Below are 27,934 nucleotides of genomic sequence, written 5' to 3'. Positions count from 1 at the left end.
TGTGACTTTCCTGAACAAAACGGCTAATAAATTTAGGAATAGGACAGTAACGTAGCAGGAAACACAGATAACACTACTAATTCAAATAAACATTGAAAGATCCATCACAAACCCACTTCAGAAAATTAGAAAGAGAATGAGATTCAACTTACTGATCAAGCAGATTAATCCAAACTTAGAAGATTGAAAGTAGAGTTTGAAGATGGATGGAAGAGAGATTTGGGTGTTAACTTAATAGAAAATTGTGAGTGGCTGGGCGAGTTTGTTGGAAGAGAGAACCTCTCACAACTGCGGTTAGTGCGGGTTTGTTCAGGGATGAGAGTAAACAACGAGCAGTGCTTTGAACCCAACAAAAATGGCCATTGGTAGACCTGGTAAACCCATTACAAATGCGTCACATCTTTTGTGTTTGGTAATTTTAATTCAATAAATTTAGTTTTAAAATATTAAAAATAACATGTTACTTCTTCACTTCTGTTTATTGACTCAGCCTTACACGATGTCGTTTCATCCACATCCTGAGAAATCATTTGTCGTTGACATTGTGCATCGTTGGCATAATTCATCAGATACTGTATTGACGCTTGTTATCTCAGAACTAAAACGATATTTCTGAAAAATTAAAACACTTTTGTATTTTTAAAATAATAGAATGTATTTATTAATAATTATTTTTTAGAAAAAATAATAAAATTATAAAAAAATATATAAAAAAAAAGATATAGAAAATTTGTTACATATAAGTACAATTATTTTATTTAAAGTTCTCATACTTAAATTATATGTTTAAGAATATCGGAATGAAAAAATAAAAGTTAAAGAATATTCAATATGCTGTATTAAATAATTTTAGTGCTAAATAAATATTAAATAATTTATTAGTGATGATTTTGGTCTTTATTAAAAATAGTTCACGGATTGGATTAATTCTTAACAAAAGTGATTCAATTTAATTATAAAAATATATTAGAGCTTGATCTGGATTAGTTTAATTTTTAATCTAATATAAATAAAAATAGTTTAGATCAAATTAGATAATTCAAATTTTATAATTTTATTTTAAATTTCATTATATAAAAACAAATAAATTATTTTATTATATTATTTTTAATTTAAATTTATGTTTGTATAAAACATAAAATTTATATAAAAAGACATGATATACAAGAGTCTTTCTCAATTAATGTAAAATAAATAAACTAATATAAATAATAGCCCTGAAAGTTTGAATCATTTTAGGCCTATTGCTTCATGTAATGTCAGTTATAAAATTATAATTAAAATTTTGGCGAATAGAATTAGGAGATCTCTGTCTTTCTTTATCTCTGCTAATCAAACTAGTTTCATTCTCGGAAGGCAGGGTTTTGACAATACCCTAATTTTGCAGAAACTTGTTCACTCTTTTGAAAAAATGAAAAATAAGAATGGGTTCATGATTATTAAGATTGACCTTGAAAAGGCCTATGATAAAATCAAATGGAGTTTCATTGCTGATATTCTTCAATAAATTGGTTTTAATAATAAGACTTCATATCTTTTTAACAAATGTATTTCCACTTCTTCCATGTCTATTAATTGGAATAATGGCAGAACTTCTAGCTTTTAAGCCTAGTAGGAGAATTAGGCAAGGTGATCTTATTTCTTCTTATATCTTTGTGATGTGTATTGAGAAACTTACTCATTTAATTCAGGATAGGGTGAATGATTGTGTATGAACCCCTTTTTCTTTCAGTTCTGCTGGCCCTAAAATATCTCATCTTTTTTTTTTTTCCGATGATATCATTTTAGTTGCTAAAGCTGATAATCATCATGCTGAGATTATTAATTCTATGTTAAATTTATTTTGTGCAACCTCTGGTTTGTCTATTAATAAAGATAAGTCTTCTATTTATTTTTCAAAAAAATGTTCTTCTCCTTTAATTCAGGATATTAGTCTTATTTTAGGTTTCAGAAAGTCCATTCATTTTGGTAAATATCTAGGTATTCTCATTAGTCATCTCAATCCCTTTAAACATGAGTTTGCTTTTCTTATTGACAAAATCAGGAAGAAACTCTCAAGTTGGAAAATGAAGTCTCTCTCCTTTGTTGGCAGAGTGACATTGACTCAAGCTTGTATAATGAACATCCCTAATTATTTCATGCAATCCATAATTATTCCAAAAGTTATTTGTAAAGAAATTAATACAATCTGTAAAAAGTTTATTTGGGGTCTTTTAATGGTAAAAAAATGTCATTTGATTAGTTGGGAGACTATTTGTAAGCCCAAAAATGAAGGAGGATTAGGTTTTAGAAATATTAACCTTGTGAATCAGGTCTTTATTATGAAACTTTGTTGGAGGTTTATTAATACTCCTGGTGAATTGTGGGCTAGAGTCCTTAGTAGTAAGTATAAATTCTCCCCTGGAAAAGATCATTCCTTATGTATTAACCAAAAATCCTCCCCTTTGTGGAAGAGCATGGTGTCGGTCTGGGACTGTTTTTATAATGGGATAGATTGGATTTTAGGCGATGGTTTATTTATCAGGTTTTGGAAGGATAACTGGATTCCGCCTAATCAAAATTTATTAAGTTATGTTATTAAAGACATTCCTGATAATGAATTAAATGATCCAGTTGCCCTTTTTGCTGTTCAGGGGTAATGGGATTGGTAAAAAATTAGGAAATTTCCTCCTTACTCAGTTTTGTGAGTTGATAGCTAAGATCAATCTACTTGTTATTTCTAGTGGTCAGGACAAGATGTTTTGGAAGCTTTCTAATGATGGACACTTTTCAATAAAATCTGCTTACAATTTAATCTCCAATGCTAAGTCTTCCTTTTCTGAAAATTCTAATTTATTTAAACTGGTTTGGGATTGGGAGGGCCCTCGTAGGATTTCCACTTTTTTATAGAAAATTGCTCATGACAGGCTGTTAACTAATGTTGAAAGAGCTAATCGTAATATGGCTAATTCCTCTATTTGTTTCAGATGTCAGGCAGCTCCTAAATCTGTTAGTCATGTTCTCCGTAATTGCTGGGCGGCGACAGCTATTTGGAAGCAAATCCTTCCCCCTAATAATTAGTCCCCTTTTCTTAGTCTTGACCTTTCTAACTGGTTGACTTATAATTTGTCTAAATTGAACTTTCCTTTGTACACTGTTTGGAATAAACTTTTTGGTATTGTTGTTTGGAACTTATGGAAGAATAGAATTTGTGTTTTTTTTCAAAACAACCCTATGTCTAATGCAGCTCTTCTCCATAAAATTTTGCTTGATTTTGATTATTTCCTTTCCTGTGACAGGGATAATCAGAGAAAAAAGTATGGCATTTGGAGTAGATATAGTCTTGTTAAGTGGAAGCCTCTTCTTGATGAGCAGCTCAAGCTTAATGTAAATGGTGCTGCTTCTCAATCTATGGGGTTAGATAGCTGTGGTGGTTTAATTCGTGATGACAAAGGCATATTTATAACCAGTTTTTGGCTGAGCTTTGGGGTATTTTTTGGGGTCTCCAGCTTGTGATATCCAAAAATATCCATCTTATATGGATTGAATATGACTCCAAAGAAGTCATCTCTCTTATTTTAAATATTCAAGACTGTAGACATCCTTATTTCTCAATTTTTTGTAAAATAAGGAATTTGATTAGTGAGATTAAGCTTGTTAGAGTCCAGCATGTCTTGAGAGAAGCAAATCAATGTGCTGATTGGCTTGCTAAGAGTGGTTCTGAGATTGGGTTGAATTGTTCTACTTTTGATGAGGCTCTTGAGCATTTAGAACTTTTTTTACATCTTGACTCTCTTAGAGTGTTACAGCCAAGGCTGCTTTCCTAAGTTGTTGTTTGTGTTGGGTTTTTAAACCTTGTTTAATAGCCAAAAATAAATAAATAAATAAACTAACAATTAGCAAAAATAAATAAACTAACAAACACCTTCAATGATAAAACAAATACCTGAAAGATAATAAATAATATAATTTTGAAAGAAAAATTATAAAATATAATTTTCAGTATTGTATTTTTATAAATAAACTAATATCTTTTTTTTGTTGGACACATGCATCATTAAATTAAATTAAATTAAATTATTTAGATAAATAATTAAAGATATATTATATGTCTATTTTTAAATTTTATAAAATTAAAATAGACTTAAATTTTTAATATTACATATTTTATTAAATAAAATTAAACATAAATTATTAAAAAATAAATTTTGAAGAAATATATTAAAAATATATAACACGAAAAAATTATTTGACATGATGAAAAAATTAATATTAAAAAATACTCTTGTTTAAAAATTAACACTCAAATTAAATATAGAGGTAGATAATTATATAAATTAAGTAAAAAATTACTTTTATAAATATATATAAATAGTTGAATTCAAATTTAACTGGTTGTTTAAAATTAAATTCAAAATTTAATTATTTTTCAAGGTTGGAGACACGAGTATATTTTTTAGTTTTTTTTATTTTCAATTAATTTGACTTTTGATTAATTTGATTTACTTTTTTTATTTACATTGAATTTGTTTATAAACATACGTAATCCTTAAAAGATTTAACGTTAGTTACATAAATGCTTAAAAATGAAACATATCATTTTATTATTAATAATAAATATTTCATTATATTAAATAAAATAAAAATATTATAAATATTTAAATTAATTTCGAATTAAAAAATACATAATTATGAAAAAATCACTTAATATAAAAAAAAAATAGAACTCCCAGAACAAATTATATTAAAATTACTTATAAAAACATTCTTATTTAAGAGTTAACAGTTACAAATTATATATAAAAGTTGTCACCTATAAGTATTCCCATTGGAATTTTATTCCTTTGTCTCTCGTTCTTACTATTTTTTGGTGAATAAAAGAGTTAATATAGATTTCTTTTTGTCATGAACGAACAAGGTAGTGTAGACAAGTTATAGTATTGATAATAGGCCCAATAACATTGGAGAATAACCTAAAGGGTCATCGATGAGTTAAGAAAAAATAATTTAAATTTTTTTAATAAGAAATTATTATTTATAAATTTTAATTTAAACTCAAACTCAACTTACACTGAAGTTCACAAACTCAAAAAGGGAAGAGTCTTCTCTCCAAGAAGGTTATTCGTCTGCAGCATTTTGGTTATGTTTTAGAAGAAGTTTTTAAATTTGATAATTTTTAAAATAAAAATGATAAATTAAAATAAACTTACTATTTTAATTAATTAATTTTATGAATATTATATATTTTTATATAAAAAATGTATTACTAATATAAATAAAGGGTGTTCTGGGAGAAAATCCTGTTTAGTATTGAAAGCGTGCAGAAGATCAGACTGAATAATTAAACTACTATAAGTTTAACATCCTGGGTAATGATTAAAGCAAATAATTATTCAACTATTACAAATTTTAAAAATTTCTGAGAAATAGAAATAAACAACCAGTTTGATAAAACTAAAAAAAATACATGTTCAAGTTCTTCCTTCTTAATCCCATGTCTATTCGGTGCGTTGAGTTGATTTATGTTCTTGAGTTCTTGTTTCACATTTTAACTCTACTCTATGCTTGAGTGCGTTTCACCACATGTATATTAGGTTTTGAGATATTATAATTACAAAAATTTTATAAAATTTATTTTGGAACAAAGGGAAAGATTACAAAATATAGGGATAATCTGACGATTAATGTGATAGAAAAAGCTTAATAATAATAAAAAATATTGTTGGTAAGAAAATGTCATATTTATTACATTTCTAGATTTTGGGTTTTGAAAACAATCATACAATGTGTTATAGCATTGTTTTTAGTTCTTTTTTTTTTTTTGGCACATCTAAAGGAGAACATTTTTGGTATATATTTTTTTTATTTTAAGAGTATTTTGAAGATGCATGTAAATAAAAAATAATAATTATACATAATGTCAGTTTTTTAACATTCAAATGACATTTTTTGAATCACTGCATAGTTACTGCTCCAATACATTTTATTTTTTTTACTTTTCAGTCTTTGAAGCCTGTTGACCATTGTTAATCAGTTAATTATTTTTGTTTACACATTTTGTCCTCTTTTGCTTTATTTCACAATGTGTAATTGAATTACAATTGATGGAAAATCAGTTAAATAATTGATTTCGTATAATTATAACTTAATGCCATTAACTTTTCGATTACAACAATAATATTGATTTATTACATGGCTGCAGCAAATACTATTTCTAACATTGTCTGTTGTAGGAACTGTCGGTTACTGCGAGTAAAATAAGGTGAATTAGTTGAGATCTGGAGCATAAGTTGCACGCAGATTGGAGATTGAAAATGCATTGAGGGGTCAAAAAATGCTTTTAATGAGGAAACATTGTGGAAGTTATGTGCAGTCACATTTATAAATTAATGACATTATGGGAATCACAAGCACACATTTTTTTCACTGACTTGAAGATAATGACAGAAGCTGGGAACAGTGGCTGTGGCACCTCAATGCTGATTAATACGGCACATATGCACAGCATTTTGATGAAATGATTTTTCATGGACTGTTTCCTTTGTGAAGTCATCATTTATGGAGCCTTACAATGATAGTGGAAATGCATCAACTTAGTGGGGGGAGCATGGAAGCTTATTTTGGGGGCAGGCTTTTATGTTCAAATTACAAATATTTTTGATCCATTGAAATTTATAGTATAAGGTGTGTAAGTGGCAATTACAAGAAAGTTGTAAGGTCATATTCATATATACATATATGGTACTCAACATGTTGAAGGGGAACAATAAACAAACTGCACTAGTAGAGTGAATAGAAGTATGGCAAATACAACAATTTTTGAATATGTGATTCCTAATGTATCGAAGTTAAGGTCTCCTCTCACATGTGCTGTAAGGTGATGGTGAAGTTTCGAAGCTAATCAACTATTGAATCATATCTAATGATGGGGTGTGTTCCAAAAGGACTTTGGATATGACATTTAGATATTTTCTTGCCTTGAATTACTGTTTAAAGAAATGAGTCCAAAACATTTGATTAACTCTATTTCGGGATTGATTGATTTGGGGGGAGATAATGAAGAACAAGTATTGATAGAATAAGGTTGGTGTGCTTGTAAATTGGTGGTGTGGTGTAAGCGATGGAGAGGATTTAATGGAGCAGAAAGTTTCCTATCATTACAATTTAACAATGAACCCCTGGATATGGTTTTGGGAGCCAAGTATTTTCAACAACTTTAAGTGAAGCCAAAAGAGATTAGTCTCCTAGACAAGGGAGTCTACGATTTTTTTTTGTTCTCAGTGGCAATTGATGGTGTCTTTTGTCTATCAAAAGAGAGAAACACAAATCTTATACATAATGTTTTTGTTTTCCTCAGATCAAACTGAAAACATCAACACAGAATCTTGGGCGTCAGATCTTCATCCTAGAGTTCTGATTTGACGACAAACTGCACTAATTTTGCATTGCACCAAATCCAGGTAGATTAAGCCACTATGCTATTTGCTAAGTTCGTATTTAGGTATAGAAAGCTCACTTGTGTTCAAATAACTTCACTTAATTTCAAAATAAAACTTTAAGCTGTACCAGGTTTAAGTTTCAATGTGTTGGGAAATTTCTATTTGTGATTCCAACGGCAAGTTCCTGTACAAGGGAAGGAATATGAGCTAGAAAATGTTAATGTACTTTCCTCTGTTTAAGGCTTTCAGCATCTTCAATTGGACTCGAACTTCAATGTGTTTTAGAATTTTGTCACCTTAGTTGTGTATATCAAAAGTGGGAATAATTTCCCTGCAATGATATAAAGTTGTTGTGTACAAGAATTGGTCAAGTTGAAGTAACAGAAAGGATAATCTTTACTTTGTTATGAATCAATAATGGATAAGGTTCCCAGCCATTGGTAATAAGGAGAGGGAATGTGTGGCGGCCCCCATTGCCTCCAATAGGGCTTCTTCTTCAAACTTCCTAAGGGTTAAGAGCTTTGAAAAAAAGTCAATTTCTCACAGGATTTCCGGGATATGCCATTTATCTTTAAGGGCAGAAAGGGGTATATTGAATTGTGATTACTTTATTCCACTTGTGGAATTTTTATACCATCCCTTCACTTTATATTATATATTCCCAAGGTTTAGACAGAATATATCTTCACGATAATAATGCTCGTTATTCTTTTATTCCCTTATGGTATAATGAAATAATTCATGAATGGACTGCATTATCCTTTTCCTCCAAAAAAAATTACCACAAAAATAAAATACTGCTAGATTTGAATGTTTATTTTTGTAGGGGGAGGGGGTTTTGAGAGAGACACAGTCTGCTTTCACTGTATAATATTGCCTCTAAAACCATATCATATATGAATTTATAAACATTTAAAACATGAACACAAACATACTATAAATACATGATTAAAAATGATTATTTAAAAAAAAATCTTAAATAGTTGATAAATCTTACAAATAAGTAAAACCAACCACATGTATACATTAAGTTTATAGTCTTCACTTGATCAAATTTTTTTACTTACAATATTCAACTTCACTACTTATATTTAATTTTCAACAATAAATGACATGTGGGTTTTCATTTTCAAATGTTAGCTAGTTAGAGTGTGCTAAGCTCAGTTGAAGATTATAATTGGTTTAACATGTCTGAATGTAATATGGGGTTAGTTTCTTGTGTGTTTGGTGGCTCCACCTTGATAACAAAATGGCCTTGAATCGCATGGAAGGTGTCTCTGTCACCTCTGCACAGTTGCTCTAATTTCAAGGTCCATTTTCTGCCACACTATGCTTCTCCTAATTGTTCAAGAAAGTTTCCATCTGCTTTCACCTTTCAAAGAGACCATAGAAGCCGTACACGTTGCCCACAAAGCGATATATGTCTTTTGGATTTATACTTCATTCATGAAAATGAGTTTGGTAATTGGTTTCCCTTGCATCCCATGTTTCCAAATAAATTCGCTGCCTTTAATTCATTGATATATCTTCTTATAGCAATAAAAAATAAGTATAATTTTTCTTATAAATACTGCGAGGATTAAAATAATTTTATTGACAATACTAAATCTTATAGAAAAGTTACAGTTGATCGATAACAGTCGAATGGTGCTCTCGATTGGCCTATTTTAATTACCAAATGCATGAGTTTGAATCAATCCATGCATTAATTGGCTGCTTGACTCCCACTATTAGTATGTTTGGTTCATTAAGTGAAGGGAAATTGCACATTTTTTTAGGTCATTCTTGTAAGAGAAGAAAATTATTAATTATTTTACAACGAAGTTAACTTTGCTATTGAAACAAGATGTAAACTTGGCCATTGAATTTTTTGTTATATCTTGCTTAAGCTTATGCATTGCATGCCTTGAACTTTTTTAGTGACAAGCCTTGCCGGTGGAGGTCAACCACTCAACCTTTTTGTATGATGTCACTTAATTCTTTGAGAGCAATGCTGAATTTGTACACTTCTGCTCCTACCTCTCACTTACATCTTCAAGATACCTTAGAAAACGAGTGGGCTAAGCGTATTATCATAATTTAATTCCCTTGTCCAACTCAGTCGTGAAAATGGGGAACCATGCAGTCATAATCTTTGGCATTTAGAGAACTGTTTCGTTTACATTATTTTTTAGACAAATATCCTTAAGATATAGCAGTTAAGGAAAATAAAATAAAAATTATTAAAAGATGTTATTAACATATTTTTTATATGGTTAGTCTTGCCACATTGTTAATGCCGTATGATTAGGACATAAGGGCAAGTGTATCTATTAGGCAGGAGTTTTGTGTGCTGGATTGTCCTTTTTTTTGTTTTATTTATTTATGAGAGGGAAAAAAAGGTCATTCTTAACAAATGCATTATGTTCTCTTATTTTATTACTTTAAAAAAGTTAAATAATTAATGATAATACAATAAAAATGGCACCTAAAAAACAAATTAGTTAGGAATGCCCTTTACAAATCTTCATCAGAAAATTGCCTAGGATTTGACAGTTCGATGGAATGTTTATAATATATGGTAGGATTGGGACCCAAACTGAAGTTTGTGCAGTTCCTTAAGGTGACCAATTTTCTCTACGAGGGGAAGAATTTATCTCAGTCTGGTGTATTTGGGACCGTCTTACGTAGTATTTCTTTAGGGCCAAAAACGTTCATATTATCATGTTTTTTCAATAGATGAAGCCTTGACAAACAGAAGTAGGTTAGATACTGTTCTTGTTAGAAACATTTTTTAAGTTTCGGCAAAGCAATTATTTTCAGAAAATTTGGGGCCTCAAGTTAATGTACACGTAATAAAATTCCACGCCACTAACTTACACATTTCAATCTGTCCACAGACTTGCAGAATAGTAATATCTAGTGGCTTGAGGAAATACTACTACAAGCATTAATCATGAGAACTGAGAAAGCCAAACAAAGATAATGTAAAAGCCCTACGCTCAAGCCATTCTGCTGATAAAATTGCTTTACACTCTGCCTATATGATTGGCAACTGTAACTTTTGACAAAACAAATGGCTAGAAAAGGCAAATAAACAAAAGAAAAGTATAAGGAAATGTATATATAAAAAGGACATCGAATAATATATAGACAACAGAAGATATAACCATCTATATTTTTCTAATATCAACTTATAAAATTTACATTAATAATTCAATTCCATTAGACAAAGGTCGTAACGATTAAGGTAAACTCAACTCCTAACTATTTGTATATTAAAAAAAAAAAACAATCTATCGTGAACATAGAAACTTTTATGCTCCATGGCCCATGTCTTCAAGCTAGCTGGCTAATTAATGATGGATTCTGAATTTCCTTGAAGCATCATATGACGACATGAAACTTGAGAAAAACCATCATCGATAGTTGAACCTTTTTAACTAGGAAGCCAATATGCCATTCAGCATATGAATTGCACCATATTTGTTGGGGAAGCTCCAAAATACCTAACTTTGCCAAAGAAGCTCTACACTATATTCTGATTAATGCTTATAATTTTGAATTCGAATTCTAATAAATATAAATGAATTAAATGCATAAAAAAAAAACTTTATTACTGATAACAAACCTTTTATGTGTTAGATCAACTTCATTTCAGGCCATATATTTTGTCACTCTTTCTTATTTTTCAATTTTGACTATTTTTTTAATGAATTATCAGGCCCTTTTAACAAAAGGAAAAAGTGAAATTTGGCGATGATTGTGTCTCCCCGTTAAGTATTCAAAGAGTCAAGAGCTAGCAGCAGCTGGAAATTGAAGCAATTATACACTGACATGAGAATTATGACGTTGTATGTGTAATGTGAACAGTGAGTTCCAATCATGTTTCTGTTCATATCCCCATGCATGGCTCCCCTCTTCTGTCAACCTCATTTGTACCCACTTTCAATCAAGGATGGAGCAGTGGCAATAATATTAATAATATCCCACACACATAATGGCCATTTTATAATACAAGGAGTCTTGTGCAGTTTTGCAGCTGCCCCCATTGAAACATCATTTTCACTCTTTTAAACTAGAAAAATGTTTTAACAGTTAAAACAACAACCTAAAATTTTTCTACAATAACATTCTTTTTGGTTAAAAAGTACCTTAATATATGAAAAATGATTGTTTTATATCTCATTTTAGAGAAAAAGAGAAAGAAGACCGAAGGACAAACAGAAAAAGTTAAAAAAATTACGAAACGATGTAATAAAGAAATATATATATATATATATATATATATAATTGATATAAAAATTTAATAGTTATGCATACATTCAATATGAATCTTGATTTTTAAATAAAAATAATTTAAAAAATTATCTTAAATGAGAATTTCAAGTGATTTATCTTATATTACTTAACTTTTTTAATTTAATCTTAATTTAAAATTTAAATTTTTATATTTTTTTAATTTTAAAAATATTATCTTTTCTATGCAATCTTATTCACTATAAAATATTTATTATTAATAATATACATATTATGTAAAAAAAACACACACATATATATATTAAGTGGTGGAGGGCAGTGGGGCCACCAATTTCTGAACTGAGAGGAACTTGGATGATATAACGGCGAGAATATAGCATCTTGCCGCGGAACCAACATTTTCGGCTCACTATGGTGTTGAAGACCACTGTGTCCTTTTGATGCTGATGCTGATGCTATATATATATAGAGAGAGATAGATAGATAGATAGATAGATACATGTTCCTGTTAATCAGAATTTCAACAAACAAATAGCTTATGGAATTGCATGCGCATATCTCATACGTGGGTCTTAAATATCCGCTGCATGTCAATGTGCTGCCTACGTGTACTTATTCTCTTTGAGATTGATTTCAATTCTTATGAATTTTTTTGTTTTACAAGAATCTAGTTTACCATTTTCATATTTAAGTCTAAAGCTTTGTTTGTTCTACAACATCCGTTAAGAGGAAATATTAAATTAAAAATAAATTAACAAATTTAAAATATGAAACATAAAAAAAGTATAAGTACTAAAAACAAAAACACAAATAAATATAAGAAATAGTTCATATTTAAACAAAAAAAGTATACTAATAATACATTAAAATTGCACTTATTTTTCATTTAAAATTATTATAAAATCACATTTAAAAGTTGTAGTAATGCTCATATTTATGGTCCATAAACATGCTTAGGGGGGACTGAGATCCTAGTCATCCCTGAAGTTCATATGTTTCATTCTTTTAATTTTTGAGTAAGTATCTTCATATACGATTGTAAGAGTAAGCATAGCTAAATAAAGTGTTCTCTGAAGTGATGATTTTAATATTTAAATATCTTATATTACAAGTAAAATTTATTTAAAATATTATAATTTTACTTCTGTCATGACTACCTTTAATGCCTATTAAACAATTTAAAAGCTACTGTATAGGATCGTTGGGATATCTCTTGAATTAACAAGTACTTGATATATTATAATATCACGAGTCTTGTTAATCATTTTAAAATACTAGTTTATAAATAAATAAATAAATTTTATGAAAATTATGGTATGAGTATATTAAAAATCACAAATATATTAATAACATTTTTAATATATAATATTTTTATTTTTATAATTATTTTTAAATGATGATATTTTATATTTGTATATAGTGCTCATAAAAATTTGTAAAAATCAACAAATAATTGATAATTAAAAATATTAACATTCACGCTTATTTTCCAAAGGAATCATTTTATGGAGTATATGGGTGAAAATGATTTGCATTGTCGTTTCCTATTTTGTGATTAATGGACAATTAATGGAATCATAATTATTGATGTTCTTGATGATTTTCTAGTAAGTGATTTTGATGATCCAAATGGCTTCTACTATGCAATCAACTTATCCATCATTTCTTCAAAACATGACACATCCATTATTCTTCTAAAATTGTTCTACAAATAAAATTATTGACACATTGAATGAGTACATGCTATAGTTAATGCTTGAATAAGAGTTCCTAAACACAATAAATTTATTAGGTCTCTTAATGACCAATTGAAATTTAAAGTTGGTGTTATTGTCATGTTAGTAAGAAACATTTATCAAATTTTTGGAATATGCAAAAATACAGTACACTTAGTCGTTTTACCGGTGCATGGGACATATTTTGGTGACAACAATTTTATGTAATATTGAAATGTTATTATATAAATAAAATTATAAAATACATAATGAATTAATAATAATTGTTTGAGATTATAAAAATGTTAAGAATCCATAGTTTACTTGATAAAAACCTATGTATTTATTGAAAATCTAAAATATCACAGAATACGCAAGAATAACATTTTATTGATTTCTTACCGTGTGCCTTTGCACACATGTTGATACTTTAAATATATATAATTCTAAGTAATGCTTTAAGTGACTAATTAAGGAATAAAAAAATTGTTAACGAATATAATTAATAAACATTCATTCTTGATTTTTAAGAGTTAACGATTTCATTTTATTTATAGGGTTTGATTGAACGATTTGGAAATGGTGTGGAACGTGCAAAAGACATGGTTATTTGGAAATGAAAAGATCAAGGTCTATGAACACATAAATTCCTCGGTAGTTCATATTGGAAACAGGAAATACCAGTCAAAGAAACAAAGAAACATGTTCCATCCCTTCCACTTTTTCCATAAAGAAGATTTAAGCTTTGTTTGTTGCACGAGTGGCCTTGAAACAAGCACAGAGGAATTTTCAATTCAACGAGTTAATGTCGTGGTCGGCAATGCACCATTTCAGTAGTTTAATTGTTCGGTGATTTCTCAAACCAAGGCTTTTCTATTACTCTCACAAAATTCAAATCATGGTTATGTCGATCAATATTTAGAAATTCCCAAAGTAAAATTATTTTAAATTTTGAAGCTCAAGTCAAGAGATCTAAAAGCTTTTCAATTGCCAAAGCTTTTCATGGGAAACAAAATTAGGGGCACATTCAAATTAAATCGGTCAAGCTGTTTCTATACTCTTCTATTTTAATTAAGAACCCTTTTTTTTTTTTTACTTTTTTCTCCCTATCTAAAGAAAAAAAAATTCATACTAGGCCTTACAAGTGTTTAATTAAAAGCATTACTTGAATATTTAATTAGAATAGTCTTAATTTTATAAAATTACTTTTGATTTGTCTATTACTAAACGACTAAAAATATTTTTTTATTATGGGAATGTGTGTCAAAAATATTTTTTTTATTAATTGGAGTTTCCATTATTCTTTTAACAAGCAAAATAATAATTTTTATCCGTTTTTCATTACAAAAATAGTCTCCCTCAAAAAGTACAAAATATAAATCATTTTTTTTATGTGTATTTATCTGGGATTCAATTCATTTCAATAAATTGTTGTCAATGAAGAGTATTGATTTCATATAACTAACATTCACAATAACAAAATTTACGTGTTTAAATTTCTATTTTTAAAATATAAATATGCATGTTATATTTTAATTTATTTTGTAGGGATATATTTTTTCACACGTAATTATCAATATTATTGACAACTAATTTTAAACATCTTTTTATAACTTCCAATTTACTTCTTGAGGTTATCAATATTATAACTTCCATTAAAATGTACCTACTTTCAAAAAAGTAGAAAATTTATTGGCAGCTAAACACCATGGCCAAATTAATAACGTTTGAAACGTTGCCACTTTGGGTTTCTTACTATTTTTGCTATCCCTCTTTATAGCAATATAACCAATAAATTCCCAATAACGACTAAAGGAAGATGGTGAAGCTTCAATGTGGTGGATATGATGAATGAATATCTGACAACTGCAAGAAGAAACATATCTTACAAAAAGTTAAAGTAAAAACACTCTCATGCTGTAAATTAAGCTCTTAAATAGGAAACATTCAGTCAATTTCTTCTGCTCTCTTCTATTCTATTCCTTTGTCCTTCGGTGTATATGTGAGAATTGTATTTATAGAATCGTACTATTGGTGTAGTAGTGATCCGTCAGAGCAATACATATTGTTGAACAAGACACTCAGACATTTATTAAGCATACACATATTGTAAATATAGCTACAGCATTGCATCTTCTAAATGTACTTGGTGAAAGTAAAATTAAAAATAAAAATAAAAATAGAGTGAATGGTAATGAAGGAAAGGACGATTGGTAGATATTGATGATATTTGAGGAACAACAAGTATAACACTTGTTAAACAAGTTTTATTAATTATTAAAAATATTTTAATAATAGTTTCATTTAAAAAAAAATTGAACCAAATGTTAAATAGCATTTGCATTAAAAAATATGCACAAAGGCTTCAACCTCATACCAAAACCCTATTAACTTGGGATGCCCATGTGTTTCTGCAAGTTGCCTGAAAACACGGGCATACGCCAATTGAATCAGTGCAATTATTTTAAAGACATTAATGTGACAATATTGATACAATATTTGTAGTACATACACCACCCAATTAACCGTGTGAAAAAGGAAGGCTATTAATAATACTATTTTGATCATCATCAATTCCTCTCTATTTCCTGCATCTATGATCATCCAACACCTTAACCAATGGCGGGTAAGTAGCAAAATATCAATAGAGATAAGGCCAATTTTCTTGTTCAAATACTACAATTTATTGTAATTATTGCACCGTTTTTAAATTTTTAATAAAATGTTTAATCTTTACAAATTCATAAGAATTTAAAACTAATAAAGATCTACATATATAATTACTTAACAATATATTTGTCTACAAAATAAAAAAAATTATATAAAAATGTATAAATATATTTTTATATCATTTTATATTTATCAATTGTTTTAACAATAAATTTTATCAAACACTTTTAATTTATTAGGCTAGGTTATAAACTTCCAATTCTCAAGGTTACAAGCTTTAAGCTAACATATATTTTAGTTTTGTCAAGAACAGTCGAAAATGTTTTCTTTTGAGTCTCCCAATGTAGTTTTGGACATATTTATCATTTCGATTTCAAATCTTATTTTTGTTTATCTGTTCAGGAAAAAAAAGCATTGTTGTTTATTTATTCATTCATGTGGAAAGTTTAAATAATATTAATTACTATTTCTTCATTAACATAATTTCCTCTATATAAAATATTTAAATTAATTGAATTATCGAATTAGGAGTAAAAAACCTCACTAATTAAAGACAAATTAATATGTTTAGCAATTAACTGTAATGAAATGATTAATTTTTTAAGACAGATAAATAAATAAATAAATAAACTATTAAACATTGTATTATGTTTATAAGTCAATAAATTTGGTTCCATCACATGCCTCAAAATTTATGGGGACCTCAATATATCCAAAATGATCACATTAGCCTTTGTTGCATGCCCAAGGTTAAGACCCCAATAAATCTTTGCAATTGGGTGTCTTGGTAGTTAATATAGCAAAACATGTATAGCTTTTGGCCATCACTGTCTCTGCTGGTTTCATTGTCACACTCTTCTCCCAGCCACTACCTTCAAACTTTGCCTTTCATTTTCAAGCTCCCAGTTTTGTCCTCCACGCCCCCAAAACAGTTCCCATGCCGACTACCCTTCTCTTCTAAATATTGTGCATCATAGTGCTCCACGTGTTGAATCAAATTATGTTACCACTGGAAACTTCTGCAAGGGAATTTGTGGAGAAGGTAAAGAAAAAAAATTATGTGTTGTTTTAAGAGTTATTTATGTTCTTTATCAATTAAAATTAAAGTTTTGTTTTAATAAAAAAAATCATACTTGATTATTGTAAATTATAAAAGTAAAATTTTAATTGAATAACATAAAAGAAACAGTTATAGAAATGCTCCTAAATTTCATCTAAAGGAAAACAGCAATGGAGTTGACAAGAGGGAGGGGCTCTCCCTAGCTATTAGCTAACACCTTAAAACTCGTAGTATTATAAGAATATGAAACGACAATAATGTAGGTGTCATTTTCTACATGTTAGTAGTACATCACTTTATCACTACCACTACAATTTTAACATGCTCAGTAAATTACTTCCTTTTCCTAAGTCCTTTTCCAAAACAGGATTTGATTCCTATTCTTCCACACCCAATGGTGGCACTCAAATTAGACTTTCTCTTATATTCTAATTAACACAGGTAAAATAAATCACACACTGTACTGATCACTTCTTTGTATTGTGATCGATTTAACGTTATATAGGTGTTACAAGAATAAATAAATAAATTATTATTATTATAAATAAATATATTAATATAAATATGATTTGTTAATTTGAATTCCAAGAGTTGGGATTAGGTATTTAAAAGCAGTCAATTTTTAATTTAAATAAAAATGTTTATTATATTAGAAATAAATATTGTCTTTTTATTTATTATTACTATTATTGGTTGCTTAAAATTCAGTCTTTAGTTGATTAAATTTGGTCCTTTTTATAAAAAAAAAAATAACTGTAATTTTTTTCGTTTTAATTATAAAAAATATTTTTAGATGCATTAATTGCTACATTTATTTTATATTCTTGTTTATTGTAAAATTTGTATTAAAGAGACATTTTACCTGTATAAGTGAATACTCCATATTCATTTATTTATTATTAGTTATCGATTTGATTATTTATTATTATGGATATTTTTAAAATATAATATAAATTTATGATGTATAAGTATTTATTTATTTTTAGTTTATCATTTCAACCTTTAAAATTGAGTTTAAGCACTTTATTAATGATAAATTTTTATTCTCTGAACACTAAATAGTTTTTTCTTTAAGAAGAAATTAATTTTTTTCTTATTATAAAATGCTCGTTTTCACTTCATTTTCGTTGACAGACTTGATTAAGATTAAGTTGTGGTTGTTCACACACACACACACATATTAATTTTCTATATTGATGAATATGAGTGTAGGGTTAAATTAAACATTGAAGGTTCAAGTATGGTCTGTTAAGAAAAAATATTACATTTAAGCATGATTTAAATTTAAAACTTAGTATAAACTTATAAAAAAGTATGAAGGTTGAACTTAATTTGTTTAGCTCATTTATAATTTGTCTTGCAAAATAAAGTTTTAATTTATTTGTTTCTTATAACATACAAACTTAATCAAAAAATTGAAGTTTAAAAAATTTACAAATAACTCAACCAATTTATAATTACTAATTAAATTGTCTGCAATATTTTTTTTTCTAGTAATTGCAATTCCATTAGACAAAACTTACATTGATAAAATAATTGTATATCGATATACATTTGTAGCGAAATATATATTGATTGTCAAGCCACTGCTCCAATAACAATCTACAATACGTGTATGTTTGATCAAATACCAGAATTAATTTCTTTGACCATAACATACATTTCAATATAAAATTTATGATTAAAATTAATTTATAATTTGATGTTTTATTAAAATTAGTTTTATTTAACTTTAAAACAGAGTAAATGTATTGCATTAGAAATTAAAACTGAATTAGTCACGTGTGTGAGAGAAGTATGAGTAGAACTGATTTTGAAATTATCAAATTGAGACACCAAAATCAATATTGCATTTGATATTTTGTTGACTGATGAGACAGAAGTGAAGGGAGAATGGTAGAATTAACAGTATGATTATGTGTGCAAAATGTAACAATCTCTAAACACGCCCACCCAAGCAAATGCCGGGAGGTAGGAAGAATAAACAACTAAATTCTCATTTTACTTACTATTACGAGGGACTAATTAATATTATACACAAATTAATCAAATTCACACTTAAGTATATTAAATATATTCATTTACTCTTGTATTTCTTTTAGATCTTGCTAATCAGTGTATTAAGAGAACTGGTTAAAAATTAAAAGAATTTTTTAATTAAAAATCACTTTAAAATGCATTAAGAAATTTTGTAGCAGTATATTGCCTAAAACACTTTTTAGGCACATTAATATATTTTTTGTCTTCTTATAGAAAACAATTATCACTAATTTTGATATATAACTATTTTTTATTATTTCAGTAATACTTTTGTATATTTATAAAATTCTATTTTAATTTCTTACTCAATACCGTTAGCATTTATTATTAAAAAAAAAAAAAAAGATAAAATGTTGTAACATGAGCCAGAACTTATTAACTTAGGAGAGAAGTACTTGGTTGAAGCAAAGGAAGTGAAAGAGTGACCAAAGTTAAAAATAACAGAATGTTCTCCTCTCTCTCTCTCTCTCCTTCTTCTCCCTTTTATGAAGTTTGTGTGTGGTGGTGCAACAAACACAAACTCTATATCCTTGGAGACAACATGCAAGTCTAATCTCTGACTCTACCTTTGCCTTTCCCTTTCGCCTTTAATTGGCTTGCAGGGGGTAATTTCTTGACTTTCCACACACTTTGGCTTTCTAATTCTTTTACCTTGAAACTTACTTACATGGCTCTCCATTCCCCCACATAATATACATCTTCTCTTTCTCTTTCTCTCTCTCTCTCACACACACAAACACATGCACTCAATATTCTTATATATCACCAAAGAACCGAACCATATATCACCAAATTGCCTTTCTCCCACACCAAACATTGTTCACTATGACAGATCCTCACTCCAATTTATTCCATGAATGGTTCAACTTCATGCTCCTTCACCCTCACTACTATTCTTCTTCCCAACCCTACCCTCTTGGTAATTACTCAAACAACAGGTTTGGAATTCAATTACATGAAGCCTCATCGTCCTCTTATGCAGCTCCTCCTCCTCCTTCTCCTCCTCTAAGAGAGGCCCTTCCTCTCATAAACAAGATAAGCCTCCCAAATCAGCAGCAAAATGAACCCTCAAACATTATAGAAGCTGAGAACAACAAAGATGAGAGTCTCTTGCAATTGACTGCTACTGCTGAAGAAGGTGATGATGAAACTGTGACAGTTGCCCTACACATAGGGCTTCCAAGAATGGATACTTCTTCTTCTGATCTGGGCTCATCAAGGGTGGTCTCAACTTGTATGGAAATGGGTGAAAAAGAGGAAGTAAACATCATTTCTGAACAACCTTTGGATAGATTGAACAAGGGTCAGTATTGGATTCCCACCCCTTCTCAAATTCTCATTGGTCCTACACAGTTCCCATGTCCTGTGTGCTCTAAAACTTTCAACAGATACAATAATCTTCAGGTACTGTCCTCTCATTTAGATAAATAAAAAAGCACTTTGATTTTTCCCCTTTTGTGTCTGTACTTTTTTTCCCCCTTGTTTATAAAATAAAATGTCCTTAATTATAATATTTTCTTAATTTTAACATTGAATCAGAAGATAGGTCCCTACTTTTGTGTTTCATCATTTTGGTTTGCTGTATATCCCTTTTGCATGGTCTTGTTTTGTTTTTTTCTTCTTTGTTTCATGTATATCTGAACGTGGCTATATGGTCTCAGACTCAGTGGTGTCCTTAATTAAGTTTTGTTTTCTTTGACAACTTGAAGTCTCTTCCTTCTGCTTTTATGTCACCTAGAACATTGTGCTGCACCAGACTGCAAATGAATGAAAAGTAGAACAAATTATTGATAACAATGCTTCTCTCAGGATTGATTCAGATGTTCCTCTTCAAAAGCCTGAAATCACTACAGCCTTTTCAAAGCACTGCAAAGCAAACAGTAAAAAAAGAAAGGGTTATTGATAACTTGTCTGTGATGAGATCATTTTCTCAGGTGTCTTAACACTGAAGAGCCAGTCCCACATACCCCATATATAATTAAGTAGAAGTAAGAAGACATAGTTTGATATCTGAAGTGAACCTTTTTGTGCAAATTGGCTTTTTGTACAAATTGTACGAACTTTTAGTTACTGTTAACTTGTCATCTTATTGTTGAAATTAGAAATTTAATTAATCTGGAACGCTATGTTAATTAATTACCTTTCAATTTGTCTAGCTCGCTCTTTTTATTTTACTTTATTTTTATCATATTGCCTTCCGAATTTGCATATGAATGAATACAACGGAGAAGCCAAAAAAATATGGGTTCCATTCGCGTTGTACCTGTCTTCAGTCTTATGGTAATCACTAGATGGTTTCACTAGTCATCTATATATACACACTTTCTAGGGAACTTTGGAAGTATTATAGCCTAAGCATATGTTTCAGTGAAACTCAAATATATATACATGCACCTTAACTACTCATTCTGAAAATTTAATTTAAAATTTCATAACTGATGAGCATGGAAAGATGAAGTTCCAGCAGATTATATACAATTTGGTTCTGGAGTGCACACTCATTACTATTAATTCTGTTTAATTAAGAGTATGTTTAGAAGTAGAATTTTAAATTGAAAGAAAGTTGATAATTTTTCATTTTTAATAAATATTCTTTATCATAATTTGATGTTTTCAATTTTATAAATATTATCCCACTCTCTTACTTTAACGATAAAATATTTTCCTATTCCTTTTTTCTTTTTCAAAACTCAACTTCCAAACATATCCTAAACTAAGTTTGATTTCATGGCTTAATTTTCAGATGCATATGTGGGGACATGGATCTCAATACAGAAAGGGGCCTGATTCTCTGAAAGGAACACAACCAACAGCTATGCTAAGGCTTCCATGCTTTTGTTGTGCACCAGGTTGCAAGCACAACATTGACCACCCAAGAGCAAGGCCTCTCAAGGATTTCAGAACCCTTCAAACACATTATAAGAGAAAGCATGGCATAAAACCCTACATGTGTAGAAAATGTAGCAAAGCATTTGCAGTGAAAGGTGATTGGAGGACACATGAGAAGAACTGTGGCAAAGTATGGTATTGTTTATGTGGGTCTGATTTCAAGCACAAGAGGTCCCTAAAAGACCACATCAAAGCCTTTGGTTATGGTCACGGGGCTTTTGGCATTGATTGCTTGCAAGAAGAAGATGAAGCTGCCTCCGAAATTGAACATGATGGGGAAAGTTCATTGTGAAAGTTGAAAAATTACAAAAATTTGAGGTGAACTCTTATCTAATATCGCATACATATTATGCTTGTAAAATAAGTTGTCTAATGAGGAGTTTCGTATTGACTTAAGTGTCTATTTATTTTTTTCAGTTTTACATTTTATAAGCTATGTGGGTTGCTATCTTCATTTTACTTAGCATTGTGTACTATTTTAATTATGATCCGCTTCCTTCTCCTTTTTCTTCATGTGGTCCAGTGTACCATGTTTCAACGTAGTTAATGCACCCATTCTTGGGAATATATATAAATGTACAGTTTATTTCTAGGGTTTGTGTAGAATTCCAATGAACAAAATCACCGTAGTAGCGTGAATTAGTACCTTTTTGGAATAAATCTCTCATGATTTTTATATGATTCCATGACGTGAAAAATTGTGTTCATTGAGCTCCATTAAAATTTTATAAATTTTAATATAAGAGCAAATGTTTGGGATGGTTTTCTCTTACGTAAAATAATAGTTTATTTTTAAAGTGCTTAAATAAGTAATTATTTTTTAAATATGTTAAATTAAACAAGCACTGCTTATTTAATCTCTATAAAAAATAAAAGACATATTTTCTCATCATTTGATCATTTCACAAGATAAACTCGATTTCCCTACCCTTTTAGTGAGCAGAATTCAAACATTGCCGTAGAGGAAAGTAATACTTTATAGTTAGAACGGTACATCATGTACTTGCATATATAGTCAACCGCAGCACCTTGCCTCAGAAGAGTTAGTAAATTCAAAGCTGTGCAATGACTAAGGAGAGAACTCGAAACAGGAGAAACTAAACTTACGTGCCAAATTAAAACTGTGGTATTGATCTTTAATCAAAATACAATACATATAGTATAAACTATAATATTTGATTATTGATTCCAAGACTTCAAGTTATCAAGATAAAATTGATAAATACATTGAAAATCGATAATGGTTAATACCCAACTAATTTTAATTGTAGAATAATATTATATTATCAATATCGATTATATTATATCCACATTAATTTCGTTTTCATAACTAATTTCTTCGAGATTTTGGCTGAGCGAACTTAAAAAAATAACTTGATTTTTTTTCTATATATAAAAGAATGATAGCAACACAACGTTATTATTATTTTTAAAAAATAAATTTATTTATTGCATAAACATATTGATTTTAAAAGATATATTAATTTTTAGAGAACAAAATAATAAGAGAGAGTATTTAAAAAAATGTTGTTAATATATGTTTATTTTAATTTAAGGTTAAATATATTTTTAGTCTCTTTAAAATTATTAAATGTTAATTTTGGTCACTGATTAATTTTTTTTAGTCCTTACAAATTATTAAATCATGCGCTTTTAATTCTTGACGAGGGACCAAAAATACATTAAAATTGTTAAATATAAAGATTAAAAATGAATAAATCTTAATTATTATCTAAAATTAAAAGTTAATAATCTTAGAAAAATTAAAACATACTTAACACTTTACTTTATTATGTGATTTCCAATTTTAAAACGTTGAAACGTGGTAGAAAATGAACTAGTAAGGCTTATTAGGTTACGCATTCCTCTCACCCAGCAAGATTAGTAGATCACCAAGTTAAACCCAATCACCACTTGTTTTGAATAGGCAACCTCTTACAGTAATGCCAAGAATTTTAACATAGTTATATAAGTAAATAACATAGTAAGTTAAAAGATCACCAAGAGAAGAACTAAATAAAAATAATAAATAATTTTAAAAAATTAAAATAAAATTTTAAAAAATTGCGATTTTTTAAAGATCCAAACTTTATTTAAGATAAATTTCAATATTTCGTGGTGGAAGGTTTGCCATGACGATGAACACGTACAGTTGAAAGAGGGAAATGCAAGGCAGAACAAATCTTAAGGAGTGTTGATTCAGAGAAAGGAGCATTCTGATGTCTTCTACGTTGTACTGCGCTTGTTTGCTTCTGAAAAGGTTATTACATTCTTAGCCTTTACGTAGTGTCGGTTTACTGTGTGTAGATACCCTAATGTGGAACAGATTCTCTTCCGTCCAAAAATGGTGCAATTGATCATATAGTTTAATAATATATATCATTTGATCTTCATCTAATTGCTCATTAAATCTTGAATAAACGAAGAGTAATTAAGGATTCTTTACATTGAACTGTACCATTTTTTAATCAGAGAGATTACAGATCACCCCACGACACACTGAAATGTTATAGTTCCAATCAGATTTGAAGTGTTGCACTGTTTTGATTCTTTTAAAGTAAACCAACGAGGAAAGTGAGAAAGTAATGGTGCAGATAAAATATTCCTTTCGCACTTTATCCAATTTTTTTTATTATTATTTAAAGGTGCTTAATTCTGTTTTGCTACGTGACTGTTCTTATGATTTTGATGCAAGGCAAATAGAAAAATAAAAACTGTTAAGATGAGTCTCGGAAGTTTGGAAGAGAGTGTGAGCTTTAATGTTTGAATAGCTATTTGCCTAAAATATTGTAGGCAGTTAATTTAGAGATATTTTCTTATATGTTCTTTAATTTCTTGTTAACTTATTTATTGTTTTAACACCCCTTGTTAAGTCTAATCAACCAACTTTAACTTAATAGTAACTATTCTTTTAATTTTAATGCAAAAACCACATATGCCAGACAGAAAAAAAATGAAAAATATATGTCAAGATGACCCTAATCCAAAAATTTCGGAGACAACATGAATTTTAAAGTTTAAGTAGCTCACTTGCCTAAAATGTCTTAAGTAATTTAAAAACACCCTCTTACTTATATAAATATTGATTTGTTGTTAATTTAATAATGTGATATTTTATTGTCTTAACACATCTCATCAAGTATAACTAACTAATTTTGACTTAATAGTGACTTGTACTTTTTTTATTTTTTATAACTTGAACTTATACTTCAAATTTGGGTCTCTATCTTAAGGCTTATTTTTCTTTTTATTGCTAATTTCTTTAATGTCATAGGCCTAATAATTATATTTTTATTTTTCTTGAACTTTTTTAAAATTTGGGCATTTCATGTTTTTACCCAAACTCTGATTTATATTAGGATTTTGAATGTGAATCTAATCCAAGAGTTTGAGGCAAAGTGTGTGCCTTATTATCTTAACACTTTTTCAACTAGCTTTGATCTAAACTTAACTTGTATTTCTTTTATTTTTGTGATCCTAGGATTGTACTTAAAGTTTGAGTCTATAACTCAAATCTTATTTTTTTTGTTATCCCTATTTTATTTTATTTTTTAAGTGAGCTTTGAAACTATATTAATATTTTGAATATGAGTCCAATTAAAAGTTTGGAGGAGAGTGTGAGCTTTAAGTTTGAATGCCATACTTATCTAATGTTTACACAATTTAGAGTCATGCATAGTCCTCTTATATGTTCTTTAATTTGTTGTTGATCAATTTATTATCTTAACAATGAACAATTAAAATAGATAACTAAAAGTTGTTTTTTGATTTTTATTTGCATATATATAATAAAAATATACGAAATAATAAATAATTATACAAAATATTATATACAATTTAATTTTTAAACATTTAAATAATAAACTTTTTTTAAAAAAAGACAAGCGAGATATTAGGATCTTTTACACTTTACCTTTGGAAAGCATATATAAAATGAAACATCATAGGTATCACTTGATAAATTTTTCTTTCCTTTAAGGATATTTATTTTAATTTAATTTAAATATACTAATAGTATGAAAAAATTTATACCGTTAATTCATCATAAATTGCCATATTAAAAAGAATTATTAATTTATATAATCGAACTTAATTTAAATACATTGATAGTGTAAATATTTTTATATTATCACTTAATTATAAATTATTGTATTAACAGAAATTCTTGATTTTTATAATAATTAATATAAAAAATTAAGTGATAATTAATTATAAATTATTGTACATTTTAATTCATTGACAATGCAAAATTTAAATATTATTATTATAGAAATAATGAAAAATAATGAGCAAACAGATCAAATTCAAAATCTACATCTCAAATTGTGGCGCAAATTTTAACTTTAAATTTGAGATATTATTGCCCGATCAGAACACAATTATTCTCCAATCCTTAACCAACAATATATGCTTAAATTAGTAAAAATATTTCTATTAAGTGAGCCACACATTCTAACATTGTCATTATTATACATATCATGTTATTTTCATTTTTATCTAGACCAAACATGGCTAATAAATAGTTAGAAATCACAAATTAATTAAATTTAAAATTTTGTAATGAAAATTAACTCACTGCTAATAAATAATTTTTCTTCAACACTCGAATGAGAGTTCTAGCATTCATTATGAGCAAGTGCAACATCCATCCAAAATTGCTGAGATCGTGGAACTAAGGCTTTTTGTCGATGTTGCTTCAAAGGTTTGATTCTTATTTAATCAAACATCCAAGAGGATTATAAAATAAATTGTTTCCAAATATTTTCAATTAAGCATCGTGTGGTGACTTTGCATTTAAGAATGTCTTATCTCACTACAATGAGCAGTTTGAAAAGTAGCTCCAAATCAACAAATTCTGATTTTCAGCGTCAACATGCAGATAATGGCATGTTATATAGGTTTTGTGATCTTCCCAACCCAAGTTTCAAGCACTAAATTTACTTGTTTCTTTGATTACTTTGACTGTTGAGATGGTTTTGATAGAATATGAAGATTTGGTTGGGGGCTAATTCCAAAGGCATGCTACCAATAAAAAGAGCAAAAATTGATCTTGCTTTTGATGTTCCTCTAACAAATAGAGACTATTCTGTTTGAAGAAATACAAACATTTCTTATATTAGCTTAGTCTCACCCCAAAATTCATCACATACTCTCTATAATGATCCTGGTTTTGAGACTAAAATATATAGAACGTAAACTACTGAAATAAGTACAAGGAAGGCTATGAAACCACTCTTCTTCATACATTAGAGGAGTCACACCCCAAAGGCCATCATTTGCAGCCATTATGTATACTCTTTGCGATGATACTGATGCTGACACTGATGTAAAGGATGTGAATCTATGAACTGAATACAAGAATAAAACCATTCTGTCTGAAGGACTATTCATGTTCATGTATTTAAGGAGTCACACCCCAACAACGTTAAAGGAAAATTACATTTAACTAATTATCTCTAGTTCTTGTATTCTCTGTAATCATGTTAGGGCTATTGTGAAGACAAAATTGAGTTCAACCAAGCAAGGGAAAATGCCTCAAAAAGAAGCCAATGGGCCAAAAGATGAACTAGAGAACAAAACTAACTCCTCGAATCCAAACGTTAACGAGGTTTCCTTAACTAAATTTTTTTAAGTGTGATCAAATAAACATCAAGAATATGCAAACTACTACAGTAACAGCAGAAGAATTTGCTATAGACAATTGCTTTTGCCCCACTTGCCATCGGCGTTTATTTTTTAATATTTTTATCTGTATAATAATAGTAGTGGCAGAAACTTCCAGTGCTTTGCATATTAATTTCTCCTATAAGAAAAATTATAGCTATTTCTTGAACTGCCTTTAACTTTTAAACATGACAGGGTGCAGGAAACATTGATCAGAATGTTCTCATTCTAGAAGCCAC

At 28.7% G+C, this 27,934-nt stretch overlaps 1 protein-coding gene across 1 annotated transcript; it reads left to right on the top strand.

Annotated features, from left to right (window-relative positions):
• The first annotated feature begins 19,845 nt into the window (after positions 1 to 19,845).
• LOC113852601 (zinc finger protein WIP2-like) lies at positions 19,846 to 22,323 on the top strand. The gene is made up of 2 exons (XM_027482916.1): positions 19,846 to 20,546; positions 21,886 to 22,323. The coding sequence occupies exons 1-2, from the start codon at positions 19,968 to 19,970 to the stop codon at positions 22,321 to 22,323; spliced, it is 1,017 nt and encodes a 338-aa protein (XP_027338717.1). The 5' UTR covers positions 19,846 to 19,967.
• Positions 22,324 to 27,934: the final 5,611 nt, after the last annotated feature.

Source organism: Abrus precatorius, unplaced genomic scaffold, assembly GCF_003935025.1.
Source record: "Abrus precatorius isolate BTA unplaced genomic scaffold, Abrus_2018 Scaffold10, whole genome shotgun sequence".
In the NCBI taxonomy this organism is placed as follows: domain Eukaryota; kingdom Viridiplantae; phylum Streptophyta; class Magnoliopsida; order Fabales; family Fabaceae; genus Abrus; species Abrus precatorius.
This window is presented reverse-complemented; position numbering and strand designations above follow the sequence as displayed.

Bases quoted from the DNA above. Each gene is read 5' to 3' on its own strand.
- LOC113852601 (XM_027482916.1), top strand. From the start codon at position 19,968: ATGACAGATCCTCACTCCAATTTATTCCATGAATGGTTCAACTTCATG. The intron at 20,547-21,885 runs GTACTGTCCTCT...CTTAATTTTCAG, and splicing joins ACAGATACAATAATCTTCAG to ATGCATATGTGGGGACATGG.